The 14128-nt window shown below is 48.4% G+C and overlaps 1 protein-coding gene across 1 annotated transcript; it reads left to right on the top strand.

Annotated features, from left to right (window-relative positions):
• Positions 1 to 2812: 2812 nt before the first annotated feature.
• On the top strand, positions 2813 to 13833 carry LOC311125518 (3',5'-cyclic-AMP phosphodiesterase 4B-like). The gene is made up of 7 exons (XM_084199556.1): positions 2813 to 2902; positions 5810 to 6096; positions 6271 to 6435; positions 10966 to 11065; positions 11215 to 11492; positions 11781 to 11963; positions 12093 to 13833. The coding sequence occupies exons 1-7, from the start codon at positions 2818 to 2820 to the stop codon at positions 12507 to 12509; spliced, it is 1515 nt and encodes a 504-aa protein (XP_084055682.1). The 5' UTR covers positions 2813 to 2817; the 3' UTR covers positions 12510 to 13833.
• The last annotated feature ends 295 nt before the right edge of the window (positions 13834 to 14128 follow it).

Below are 14128 nucleotides of genomic sequence, written 5' to 3' on the forward strand. Positions count from 1 at the left end.
GTAAAAAATAAAAGCAGTAAAATAACAGTAGCAGCTGTGTGTGCTATGTGCAGCGTGTTGCTGCGGCTGACAGACTAGGAGCAGGGGAAAAGAGAGAGAGAGTATAGAGAGAGACAGGAGGAAAGAGAGAGAGAGAGAGGAGGAAAGAGATAGAAAGAGATACAGGAGGAAAGAGAAAGAAAGGGAGAGAGAGAGACAGGAGTAAGAGAGAGAGAGAGAGAGAGAGAGAGAGAGAGAGAGAGAGAGAGAGAGAGAGAGAGAGAGAGAGAGAGGAGGAAATAGAGAGAAAGGGAGAGAGAGAGACAGAGAGACAGGAGGAAATAGAGAGAAAGGGAGAGAGAGACAGGAGGACAAAGAGAGAAAGGGAGAGAGAGAGAGAGAGAGAGAGGGAGAGAGAGAGAGAAAGGGAGAGAGAGAGAGAGAGAGAGACAGGAGGAAAGAGAGAGAAAGGGAGAGAGAGAGGAGAGAGAGAGACAGGAGGAAAGAGAGAGAAAGAGAGAGAGAGACAGGAGGAAAGAGAGAGAAAGGGAGAGAGAGAGGGACAGGAGGAGAGAGAGAGAGACAGGAGGAAAGAGAGAAAGGGAGAGAGAGAGACAGGAGTAAAGAGAGAGAGAGAGAGAGAGAGAGAGAGAGAGAGAGAGAGAGAGAGAGGAGGAAAGAGAGAGAAAGGGAGAGAGAGAGACAGAGAGACAGGAGGAAATAGAGAGAAAGGGAGAGAGAGACAGGAGGACAAAGAGAGAAAGGGAGAGAGAGAGAGAGAGAGAGAGAGAGAGAGAGAGAGAGAGAGAGACAGGAGGAAAGAGAGAGGATAGAGAGAGACAGGAGGAAAGAGAGAAAGAGAGAGAGAGATACAGGAGGAAAGAGAGAGAAAGGGAGAGAGAGAGGATAGAGAGAGACAGGAGGAAAGAGAGAGAAAGAGAGAGAGAGAGACATGAGGAAAGAGAGAGAAAGGGAGAGAGAGACAGGAGGAAAGAGCGAAAGGGAGAGAGAGAGACAGGAGGAAAGAGAGAGAAAGGGAGAAAGAGAGAGACAGGAGGAAAGAGAGAGAAAGGGAGAGAGAGACAGGAGGAAAGAGAGAGAAAGGGAGAGGGAGAGAGAAAGGGAGAGAGAGAGAGACAGTAGGAAAGAGAGAGAAAGGGAGAGAGAGAGAGACAGGAGGAATGAGAGAGAGAGACAGGAGGAAATAGAGAGAGAGAGAAAGGAAGAGAGAGAGACAGGAGGAAAGTGAGAGAAAGGGAGAGAAAGAGAGGATAGAGAAAGACTGGACGAAAGAGAGAGAAAAGGAAGGGAGAGAGAGAGAGAGCCATGGAGAGGGAGAGAGAAGAGAGCTGCAGCAGTGAGAGAGCAGTGGAGTGAGATGAATACAGTGGAGGAACCCCCCCTCCAGTCAGATGAGCATCGCAGTGCTTTACTTTTTTTCTCTCCTCCTCCTCTCTCCATCCCCGTGTTTCTTCCCTCCTCCCCTTCTTGTCTATTGTTCATCAGTGCTCAGAGCCCCCCTCAGCTCCAAATCTAGCTCATAGCTCCATAGCTCCAGCTGCAGCCCAGCTCTGTGGATCTCCTAGCCCAGGACGGAACCACTAACCCTGGCTACAGCTGCAGTGTGCTCCCCTCTCCTCTTACCTAGACATGGAGACCCTCACTGAGACTTCTGCTGAGAGAGAGAGCGACCAGCCATCTTTAACTAGCTGTTCTATTAGCCATTGAGCCAGAAAACCAAGGGAGCAGAGAAGAGGAGAGAAGAGGGGGATTCTTTTTAGCACTAAAGGAATCCCGTTCATCTGCCTCTCTCTATTTTACCACGGTGGATTACAGTACTGCTACGGCTGTTGCTGCTGCTGGCTTTCTGTCCTATAGGGAGGGGAAAACGGGGTCCAAAATGCCTGAAGCGAACTACCTGCTGTCTGTGTCTTGGGGTTACATTAAGGTGTGTATTGTATTGTTAGCTGACGTAGCTGCTCCGTATAACATGACATGACATTGTATTTACCTTTTGGTTTTGGTGTTTGAGCTGTTATAGTATTTTGGTGATGTTTTGGTGATGTTTTGGAGGGTCTAAAACTAGAGCTGTGTTGTTGTGGTTGTGTTCTATGCAGTGTGGTGGTAGTGTGGTCCTAGGTGGTCTGGTAGGACAGAACTGGGGTTACCTACCTGAGCTGAGGCTCCATCTTGGTTGCATCTTTGCAGAACACAATAGTGCTGTTGATGGGGCTAGGAATCTCTCTCTGACACACATAGACGGTGCTACTGTAGCTGCAGTGCTGGTGCTTCCCTACAGCGCCATGCAGATCCTGTGTTGAATGCATTTTCTCATAGGCTGTATAATAATGCAGGGTTTTATACACTGCAGATTTGCAGATTTTCCCCTTGCAATATGAACCATTACATTTACATTTTAGTCATTTAGCAGACGCTCTCATCCAGAGCGACTTACAGTTAGTGAATGCATACATTTTCATACTGGCCCCCCGTGGGAAACGTACCCACAACCCTGGCGTTGCAAGCGCCATGCTCTACCAACTGAGCTATGAATGTGAAAATGACCAGATGAATCTGCACTGCATAATATTATCCTGGAGGGATTTGATTTGTGATATGAAAACAATAAAATGGTTATTTTCCAAATCCCTTTTGTACTGATTTTGTGTAATGTTTAGAGATGTTGTTTGTTTGTATAAAGCTTGAATGAGCATACAGTAATCACCAGTGACTGTGTTTTTCCACGGTATTCTCCTGCACCTTAACTCCAGGTTTTCCAGTAGTTTCCAGGATCCTGACGTTTTCTCTTCTCCTTCTGTTCTTTTCCAGTTCAAGAGAATGTTGAACCGGGAGCTGACGCACCTCTCAGAGATGAGTCGCTCCGGCAACCAGGTGTCCGAGTTCATCTCCAACACCTTCATGGGTAAAGACCTGATCTCACACACACACACATACACTCATTAGGTAAATCCATTGCCTTTGATGTCTGACTGTTCCCACACACTTCTTATAGACTGATAAAGGTCAATCATACACACATTCTCCGTCACAAAAAACACACTTTCATAAACCCACACTTGTACGCACAAATACAAATGTCTTATACTTCACACGTATGTGTGTATACAGTATACCGCAGTCTATGTATGTGTGTGGGGTTCTCCCTCCATTTTGTCTGAGTCTGGATGCATGTTGCGGGGGTGTACAGTAAAACCCTGCACCATTACCTCTTGTTAGTATTCATCTATCACTCCCAAGGCCCATTAAAACGAGATCAGATAGGAAAAGCTTGAAGCTTTGAAATGATTGGCTGGCTACGCACTTCTTAGTGAGGTGCCTCTGCTGTCGGTCGATTGACAGGTGAGCTTGTTAGGCCACATCAGAGCCAGTGGATAGAGAGAGGGAAGGGATGGATAGATAGAGATAGAGAGGGGGGTTGGAGGGTCCAGTCGTGACTCTGTGTATGTGTTGCAAATGGCACCCTATTCACTATATAGTGCACTACTTTTGACCAGAGCCCTGGTAAAAGTAGTGCAATACATAGGGAATAGGGTGCCATTTGGGACAGAAGATGTGTGTGAGAGAGGAGGAAGGACAGAGGCAGGTAGAAGAACAGACAATAGGGACGCCCGTGGCGTACTATCTACCTGCATAGCGTATGTACTATACCATGTGTGATGCGCTGCCATCTGAATCTAGTCCAAAGTGGGTGGATTCTCCCACTGCAGGATCTGAGCTAGAGAGAAGATGGGGGGAGAGATGGAGAGACTGGTATTACGCAGTAGAGGTGAGGTGGGGGTGCGGTGGAACCCCCTCACGGAAAACTGAGCCTCCCATTCGGTGACTCATATCCCTTTTAATGTATCTCTGTCTTTCTTCGCCCCCATCCCCCCTTCCTCTCTCCATCTCTCCATGCCTGAGGAAGTTAGTGCGTAGATCAGACGCAGATGGGAGGTGGGAGGTGGGAGTTTCTACCTCTCTACCGCTCCCTAGTTCCCTGTGCTGGAGCTGGTTGGCTACATATTATTATGAGAAAGAGAAGCAGAGAAAGCATTAGGAGACAGACAGCTGCTAGTTTGTCCTGAGCTGACCACTGACCAGTGATTGGGATGATATTTATAATGATGTTACAGCAGCAGCAAGATAATTGTTTCTTTAGAACAGCAAAGGGGATAACATTGTTGACATTTATGGCTGCCATTTTCAAGCCTCCCTCTATTGTAAGGTCATCCTAGGATGCCTTGTTAATCCTCTGGTTGAACCCTTTATATGTGAGTGCATCATATTGGGCAGCTCATCCCTGAGGGACTGTGGGTTGGGGATGATGGTGTGTGTGTGAGGGCCATTCACGTGCAATGGCTCCTCTCCTCCACAGCTGTTCATTCCACTCATCCCATAACACACTGACTGACCGGGCTCTTTCCAGCTCGCTACCACGGTAACAGTCAGGCATAACTCATTAAGGGAATTTTAAAAGCCCAAATCCACCCACACACTCTCTCTTTCTCTCTCTCTCTCGCTTTCTCTCCATCTCTGTCTTTCTCTCACTCTCGCTCCATCTCTGTCTTTCTCGCTCTCTCTCTCCGGCATTTGGGTTTTACTGAGAGCATATGGAGCAGGCTAGAGGTAATTCAGAATTTCAGCAGAATAAATGTGTGAGAGAGAGAGAGAGAGAGAGAGAGAGAGAGAGAGAGAGAGAGAGAGAGAGAGAGACAGAGACAGACAGACAGACAGACAGACAGACAGAGCGAGAGAGAGACAGAAAGAGAGAGAGACAGAGAGAGAGAGAGAGAGAGAGAGACAGAGAGAGAGACAGAAAGAGAGAGCGAGAGAGAGACAGAAAGAGAGAGCGAGAGAGAGAGAGACAGAAAGAGAGAGCGAGAGAGAGAGAGACAGAAAGAGAGAGCGAGAGAGAGACAGAGAGAAAGAGAGAGAGAGAGAGCGAGAGAGAGGAAAAGGAAAATAAAGGGGGATACCTAGTCAGTTGTACAACTGAATGCGTTCAACTGAAATGTGTCTTCCACATTTAACCCAACCCCTGGAGAGGAGGAGAGAGGTGACAGTCAAGTCTGGGCCTCAGGGGAACAAGGTCACATTAACACTCCACCTGCATAGAAAATGTTGAATTGGCAAAACCACTTCCCGACAGACAGACAGGCAGGCGTAAGGCGTATGTCAAACAATACAGCTTCATCAGCAACACACTCTAATAAACACACACTCTAACCTTTACGGAGGAAGTGTCTGCTGTGTCCTTATAAAAGCAGGTTACCTTTTTCTATGATGAGAGGGTCCTTATAAAACCCATTGAAAAATAGAATGACACTCTACTGTCCCTTCCATTCATTGAGTTCTGCTCCATTCTGTGTTTAAGGGTATGGGAGAGTGGGCTCAGTGGCGTGTCTGAGAAGCTAGTAGACATTGTCGCAGTGGTGATAATGATGATAATGATGGTGGTAATGAGTTACTGGGCCAGTTTATTGCTCTTCCCGTTTCCCACGCATCACGTTACAGCGTGCTTAATCACCATTCTCTATTATGACTGAAGGTGGAGAGATGGAGAGAGAGGGGTAGAGTGACAGTGATTATTTGAATTAATTGAATAACCCTCAGCGGAGAGCGACAGGTTAGTTCAGCTATGAGAGGCTTGACTGTCTACACAGCAGCACAGTTAGAGATCATTGTAATGACATTACTAAACTGAATGTACTCTGGTGGGAAAGTGAATGGGTCATCAAACCTTCCTCCTCTCTTCTCTCTGTGGTCAGACACAATGGCATAAAGTGTCCTAACCCAAAGAGATAAAAGGATGTCCTCTCTCTCCCCTCAGACAAACAGAACGACATGGACATGCCGTCTGTGACGCCCAAGGAGAAGGCTGGTCGGGAGAGGAAGAAGCAGCAGCAGCTGATGACTCTGATCAGCGGGGTGAAGAAGGTCTCTCATGGACCCTCCCTCTCCAACTCCTCCATCTCACGCTTCGGGGTCAAGACGGACAAGGAGGACATGCTCTCCAAGGAACTGGAGGATCTGAATAAGTGGGGTCTGAACATCTTTACTGTGTCAGAGTACTCCGAACATAGACCTCTCACCTGTATCATGTACGCCATCTTCCAGGTAGGTTATAACTGGCTATACACTCCTACACACAAATACACACATGCGCGCCTGCATGCACATATATGCATGCAATGCAGACACACACACACACAAACAAACACACACAATATGGTATAGCTGTACATTGTGTACCTATAATAGTACTAACTCATATCCTTGTGTCCCCTGTAGGAGAGAGACCTGCTGAAAACGTTTAAGATCCCGACAGATACGTTTGTGGCGTATATGATGACCCTGGAGGACCACTACCATGGAGACGTGGCCTACCACAACAGCCTCCACGCTGCAGACGTGGCCCAGTCCACACACATCCTGCTCTCCACACCAGCCCTCGACGTAAGTTACCAACCCCTAACCTCCACACCAGCCCTCGACGTAAGTTACCTAACCCCTAACCCCCACACCAGCCCTCGACGTAAGTTACCTAACCCCTAACCCCACACCAGCCCTCGACGTAAGTTACCTAACCTCTAACCCCCACACTAGCCATCGATGTAAGTTACCTAACCCCTAACCCCCACACCAGCCCTCGACGTAAGTTACCTAACCCCTAACCCCCACACCAGCCCTCGACGTAAGTTACCAACCCCTAACCCCCACACCAGCCCTCAACGTAAGTTACCTAACCCCTAACCCCCACACCAGCCCTCGACGTAAGTTACCTAACCCCTAACCCCCACACCAGCCCTCAACGTAAGTTACCTAACCCCTAACCCCACACCAGCCCTCGACGTAAGTTACCTAACCTCTAACCCCCACACTAGCCATCGATGTAAGTTACCTAACCCCTAACCCCCACACCAGCCCTCAACGTAAGTTACCTAACCCCTAACCCCCACACCAGCCCTCAACGTAAGTTACCAACCCCTAACCCCCACACCAGCCCTCGACGTAAGTTACCTAACCCCTAACCCCCACACCAGCCCTCGACGTAAGTTACCAACCCCTAACCCCCACACCAGCCCTCGACGTAAGTTACCAACCCCTAACCCCCACACCAGCCCTCAACGTAAGTTACCTAACCCCTAACCCCCACACCAGCCCTCGACGTAAGTTACCTAACCCCTAACCCCCACACCAGCCCTCAACGTAAGTTACCTAACCCCTAACCCCACACCAGCCCTCGACGTAAGTTACCTAACCTCTAACCCCCACACTAGCCATCGATGTAAGTTACCTAACCCCTAACCCCCACACCAGCCCTCAACGTAAGTTACCTAACCCCTAACCCCCACACCAGCCCTCAACGTAAGTTACCAACCCCTAACCCCCACACCAGCCCTCGACGTAAGTTACCTAACCCCTAACCCCCACACCAGCCCTCGACGTAAGTTACCAACCCCTAACCCCCACACCAGCCCTCGACGTAAGTTACCTAACCCCTAACCCCCACACCAGCCCTCGACGTAAGTTACCTAACCCCTAACCCCCACACCAGCCCTCAACGTAAGTTACCTAACCTCTAACCCCACACCAGCACTCGACGTAAGTTACCTAACCTCTAACCCCCACACTAGCCATCGATGTAAGTTACCTAACCCCTAACCCCCACACCAGCCCTCAACGTAAGTTACCTAACCCCTAACCCCCACACCAGCCCTCAACGTAAGTTACCAACCCCTAACCCCCACACCAGCCCTCCACGTAAGTTACCTAACCCCTAACCCCCACACCAGCCCTCCACGTAAGTTACCTAACCCCTAACCCCCACACCAGCCCTCAACGTAAGTTACCAACCCCTAACCCCCACACCAGCCCTCGACGTAAGTTACCTAACCCCTAACCCCCACACCAGCCCTCGACGTAATTTACCAACCCCTAACACCCACACCAGCCCTCGACGTAAGTTACCTAACCCCTAACCCCCACACCAGCCCTCGACGTAAGTTACCAACCCCTAACCCCCACACCAGCCCTCGACGTAAGTTACCTAACCCCTAACCCCCACACCAGCCCTCGACGTAAGTTACCTAACCCCTAACCCTAGCCCCAGTCCACACACATCCTACTCGCTACACCAGCCCTCGACGTAAGTGGCTGACACTAGACTTTTCTTCACACATCCCTCAAACTCAGAGCCCCACACCCTGCCATTACCTCACCCTTATCCCACACCCATCTGAGCTCATAGAACTCCACCTTAGTGCACTGTCCTTACTCTCACCCCAACCTTTAGACATAAACCAAAACTTATCCTCCATTCTTCCCTCTCTCCTTGCCCCACTCCCTCCCTCACTCCCTCCCTCCCTCCATTCTGTTTGTTCTCACAGCTCCATTCTCTCTTTGGTTCTATGGGGAAAAAAAGTATTTAGTCAGCCACCAATTGTGCAAGTTCTCCCACTTAAAAAGATGAGGCCTGTAATTTGCATCATAGGTACACATCAACTATGACAGACAAATTGAGATTTTTTTTCTCCAGAAAATCACATTGTAGGATTTTTAATGAATTTATTTGCAAATTATGGTGGAAAATAAGTATTTGGTCACCTACAAACAAGCAAGATTTCTGGCTCTCACAGACCTGTAACTTCTTCTTTAAGAGGCTCCTCTGTCCTCCACTCGTTACCTGTATTAATGGCACCTGTTTGAACTTGTTATCAGTATAAAAGACACCTGTCCACAACCTCAAACAGTCACACTCCAAACTCCACTATGGCCAAGACCAAAGAGCTGTCAAAGGACACCAGAAACAAAATTGTAGACCTGCACCAGGCTGGGAAGACTGAATCTGCAATAGGTAAACAGCTTGGTTTGAAGAAATCAACTGTGGGAGCAATTATTAGGAAATGGAAGACATACAAGACCACTGATAATCTCCCTCGATCTGGGGCTCCACGCAAGATCTCATCCCTGTGGGGTCAAAATGATCACAAGAACGGTGAGCAAAAATCCCAGAACCACACGGGGGGACCTAGTGAATGACCTGCAGAGAGCTGGGACCAAAGTAACAAAGCCTACCATCAGTAACACACTACGCCGCCAGGGACTCAAATCCTGCAGTGCAAGACGTGTCCCCCTGCTTAAGCCAGTACATGTCCAGGCCCGTATGAAGTTTGCTAGAGTGCATTTGGATGATCCAGAAGAGGATTGGGAGAATGTCATATGGTCAGATTAAACCAAAATATAACTTTTTGGTAAAAACTCAACTCGTCGTGTTTGGAGGACAAAGAATGCTGAGTTGCATCCAAAGAACACCATACCTACTGTGAAGCATGGGGGTGGAAACATCATGCTTTGGGGCTGTTTTTCTGCAAAGGGACCAGGACGACTGATCCGTGTAAAGGAAAGAATGAATGGGGCCATGTATCGTGAGATTTTGAGTGAAAACCTCCTTCCATCAGCAAGGGCATTGAAGATGAAACGTGGCTGGGTCTTTCAGCATGACAATGATCCCAAACACACCGCCTGGGCAACGAAGGAGTGGCTTCGTAAGAAGCATTTCAAGGTCCTGGAGTGGCCTAGCCAGTCTCCAGATCTCAACCCCATAGAAAATCTTTGGAGGGAGTTGAAAGTCCGTGTTGCCCAGCGACATCACTGCTCTAGAGGAGATCTGCATGGAGGAATGGGCCAAAATACCAGCAACAGTGTGTGAAAACCTTGTGAAGACTTACAGAAAACATTTGACCTGTGTCATTGCCAACAAAGGGTATATAACAAAGTATTGAGAAACTTTTGTTATTGACCAAATACTTATTTTCCACCATAATTTGCAAATAAATTCATTAAAAATCCTACAATGTGATTTTCTGGAAAACATTTTCTCATTTTGTCTGTCATGGTTGACGTGTACCTATGATGAAAATTACAGGCCTCTCTCATCTTTTTAAGTGGGAGAACTTGCACAATTGGTGGCTGACTAAATACTTTTTCCCCCACTGTATACAGTGGAACCTCATCCATGACGCAGTCTAACAGCGTGCCCTAGCCCTCAGCACGTCACCAGCCGCTCTCCTCCTTTTTATACACTCACCCCATCCCTCCATCCCCCATTCCTCCATCCCTCCATTCCCCCATCCCTCCATCCCTCCATCCCCCCATCCCTCCATCCCCCATCCCTCCATCCCTCCATCCCTCCTTCCCTCCATCCCTCCATCCCCCCATCCCCCCATCCCTCCATCCTCCCATCCCTCCATCCCTCCATCCCCCCATCCCCCATCCCTCCATCCCTCCATCCCCCCATCCCTCCATCCCTCCATCACCCCATCCCCCCATCCCTCCATCACCCCATCCCTCCATCCCTCCATCCCCCATCCCTCCATCCCCCCATCCCTCCATCCCCCCATCCCTCCATCCCTCCATCCCCCATCCCTCCATCCCTCCATCCCCCCATCCCTCCATCCCTCCATCCCTCCATCCCCCCATCCCCCCATCCCTCCATCCCCCATCCCTCCATCCCTCCATCCCTCCATCCCCCCATCCCTCCATCCCCCATCCCTCCATCCCTCCATCCCTCCATCTCCCCCATCCCTCCATCCCCCCATCCCCCCATCCCTCCATCCCCCCATCCCCCCATCCCTCCATCCCCCCATCCCTCCATCCCTCCATCCCTCCATCCCTCCATCCCTCCATCCATCATGTTTATAGCCCTGCTCTTACAGCCAGCGGTCCCAGTGTCAAACCGCTATGTATGGGTGCCTATAGAGAGACAGAGAGTAGGTTAGCATAAGATAGTCATTTTGCTAATGTAAGCCAGCACTCATCTGGCTCTGACTAGTGTTTACATTATGTTGGCTGTTAGCGAAAACCGAGACATGGGAATCAATGGGAGTGGGCTGCACTGGGATTAGCTGTTCCGTGTGGCTGTTCTGTTCTTTGACTGTTTCTCTTGAGAAATTCTTAACCCTGGACCCTCTCTCTCTCACACAGGCGGTCTTCAGCGATCTAGAGATCCTGGCGGCCATCTTTGCTGCAGCAATCCATGATGTGGACCACCCGGGGGTGTCCAACCAGTTCCTCATCAATACCAGTGAGTCTTTCTCTTACACCTGTTACTGTTATGGGAATAATGTATAGAATAGATATATTATCTATATTATCTATAGCTACTGTATAGAGATCCATATTCATCAACTGTGTTGAACAAGTGACTGATTCATTGTCTGTTGTCTCCCTCAGACTCTGAGCTGGCCCTGATGTACAACGATGAGTCTGTTTTAGAGAACCACCACCTGGCTGTGGGCTTCAAGCTGCTGCAGGAGGACAACTGTGACATCTTCCAGAGCCTGACCAAGAAGCAGAGGCAGAGCCTAAGGAAGATGGTCATCGAAATGGTCCTGGCCACTGACATGTCCAAACATATGAGTCTGTTAGCTGACCTGAAGACCATGGTGGAGACCAAAAAGGTGACCAGCTCTGGGGTCCTGCTTCTGGACAACTACACCGACAGAATACAGGTGGGTTCATCATCATCCCTCTCTCTCTCTCTCTCCCTCTCTTCATTTTAATAGCTGTAACTGGTGTCTAGACTTACAGAGACATCGTTTAGATTGCCTCCCATTGCTATGACCTCTGCTCCTTCACTCCATCTTCCTCTGCCTCCTCCGGCTCTCCTTCTTCAACCCTGTTCATTGATTCTCTATCCATCTTTCTTCATCTCTCTTTCTCTCCTATCACTCCATATCTCTCTCGCCTTCTACTTCTCCCTCTCTAATGGTTATTCTCTCCCTCCCTCTCTCCATCAGGTGCTGAGGAACATGGTTCACTGTGCTGACCTGAGTAACCCTACCAAGTCTCTGGAGCTGTACCGTCAGTGGACTGACCGCATCATGGATGAGTTCTTCCACCAGGGAGACAGGGAGAGGGAGAGAGGCATGGAGATCAGCCCTATGTGTGACAAACACACCGCCTCAGTAGAAAAAAGCCAGGTATGATACTGGACATACAGAGACACACATATGCACACACACACACATATGCATAGCATGCAAGCATACACACACACACACACTCCGACTCCTGTCTCACCACTGTTCCCTTTCCCTCCCTCTCTCCAGGTGGGTTTCATAGACTACATCGTCCACCCTCTGTGGGAGACGTGGGCTGACCTGGTGCACCCTGACGCTCAGGATATCCTGGACACTCTGGAGGACAACAGGAACTGGTACCAGAGCATGATCCCCCAGAGCCCCTCTCCTCCCTGGGCCACTGAGCAGCGTGAGCAGGGTGGAGGCGAAGGGGGCCAGGGGGGAGACAAGTTCCAGTTTGAACTCACCCTGGAGGAGGAGGACTCTGAGGGTACAGAGAAGGATGAACAGAGCCAGGGGGATGAGGAGGAGGAGGAAGAGGATAGTCTGGGGGAGGCGTCTCGGTCTCCGGTTGACTACTTTGACTGTCAGGACCCAGAGGAATCTATGGAGCCCACATCGTCCATAGCGATAATTACCCACAATGCGTCACCCACAGACACTTAATGGGCTCTGCTGCACCGCAATGGTGGTTGGTTTCATGTTTTAAACAGGAGAAATCCTGCAGCTGTGCTTTTTAACAAGCCCACGGGGGGCTTAGTTTGAGCCCGGACAGGGCGTCAGTTTCAATCCCCCCTATCCTTGCACTTGCGTTGGAAGCCGGCAACAGAGGGACAGTTTCAGTGGGGCGGCTACGGAGTTCTCAGGAAAAATGCTGCAAACATTTTGGGCCTGACGGACAGACAGGACTCTGAGGAAATGAAATGAAGGACTTGGGCCAATCTGGGAAATGGTTCTTTATCCATCCCGACTGGCATATGAAATGTTGACACTACTACTGAGAGAAGTTTTGTACCTTGTGACTTTTTTACTGAAATGGGATGTCATGAAGTAGCATATGAACTACTGATTGATGGACATGAGTTTGTATAGAGAGAAAAAAGCTGTTTACTTTTTTCCTGAACCATTTGTCAAAATACTTTTGTGTGCCTTTTTTACTATTGTCTTTTTAATCGTTTTTATTTATTTATTGAACACACTTTAGTATGGACGTGTTTTTTGTGTGTTTTTTTTTGTTATCCGAAAGCTCAAGCGCAAAATCCTTTTATATCTCAGACAAAGATAACAGTCTTCCTACTAGTATTGGGCAATAGAAGAAATCCAAACTAACTTAGACAAACAATTCCTGGACATACTCATCAAATACTAAAAACATGTTTTCCCATAATAAGAAATGCACATTCTGTCATCTTAATCCATGCACAAAATCTATGTTTCTATATGGAAATTAAATGTACACAATGTACACATTCATGTTACATGTCTAGATTGTCAGAACTCACTGTAGACAAATAGATGCTCACTCTAACTCCAAAAAACAGTTATACAACCTTAGTCCATTTCTGACATCTAACCTGCTTCCTCACATTCTCCTTGAATTATCCCCCCTCCACTACCCTCATGGATCAAATCCTGATATCGTTCAGACTCCAAACAAATGTCAACAGAATAGACAGAAATAGCACTTGGTAGCCAAAGCAAAGTTTCTCATCACATGGAGTTGGAAGGCTATTTCCAGCTCCCTTTCGAGGTATCCTGCTGTTGTCTATTAGACCAAAGATTCCAGAATCTAACTGCTTCTGATGATGTAACAATCTAACTAAGGAAGGACCCCCTGTCCATGTAGAATAAGGACCAGTACACATGATGAAAGGTGGCCTGGCGGCTGCATGTCTAGAAGTCCAGTCACACCTTGGTCAGCTGTATTATAATTATCCACATGGTTTATACAGTTCAGCTATTTCTTCATCCACCTAATAAAACAGAATGAAGTGCTACTTCTGCCCATTGAAGTCAGTCTTCCCTTCCCACTAACTGTATCACATTTCCTGGCCGGGCCGGGGAGTTAATCAGGATTTGGTCCGTTAGATGTAATCCTCAGAATAGATTCGGCACGTACAAACTGTTGAGTGTCTGCTGCAAAAACCAAACCAGAGGAGAAAAAGACTTATTCCTGAGAACAAGAAGATGATAACCTACATTAGTAGGCTATCTAGAGATTATGTGAAAGAGATACCAAACCAAAAGGCCCCCGGACAGTGTAGTTCACTGTCACTGTGGGTCAG

The sequence above is a fragment of the Coregonus lavaretus genome (assembly GCF_964263955.1).
Source record: "Coregonus lavaretus genome assembly, contig: HAP1_SCAFFOLD_3796, whole genome shotgun sequence".
Taxonomy (NCBI): Eukaryota; Metazoa; Chordata; class Actinopteri; order Salmoniformes; family Salmonidae; genus Coregonus; species Coregonus lavaretus.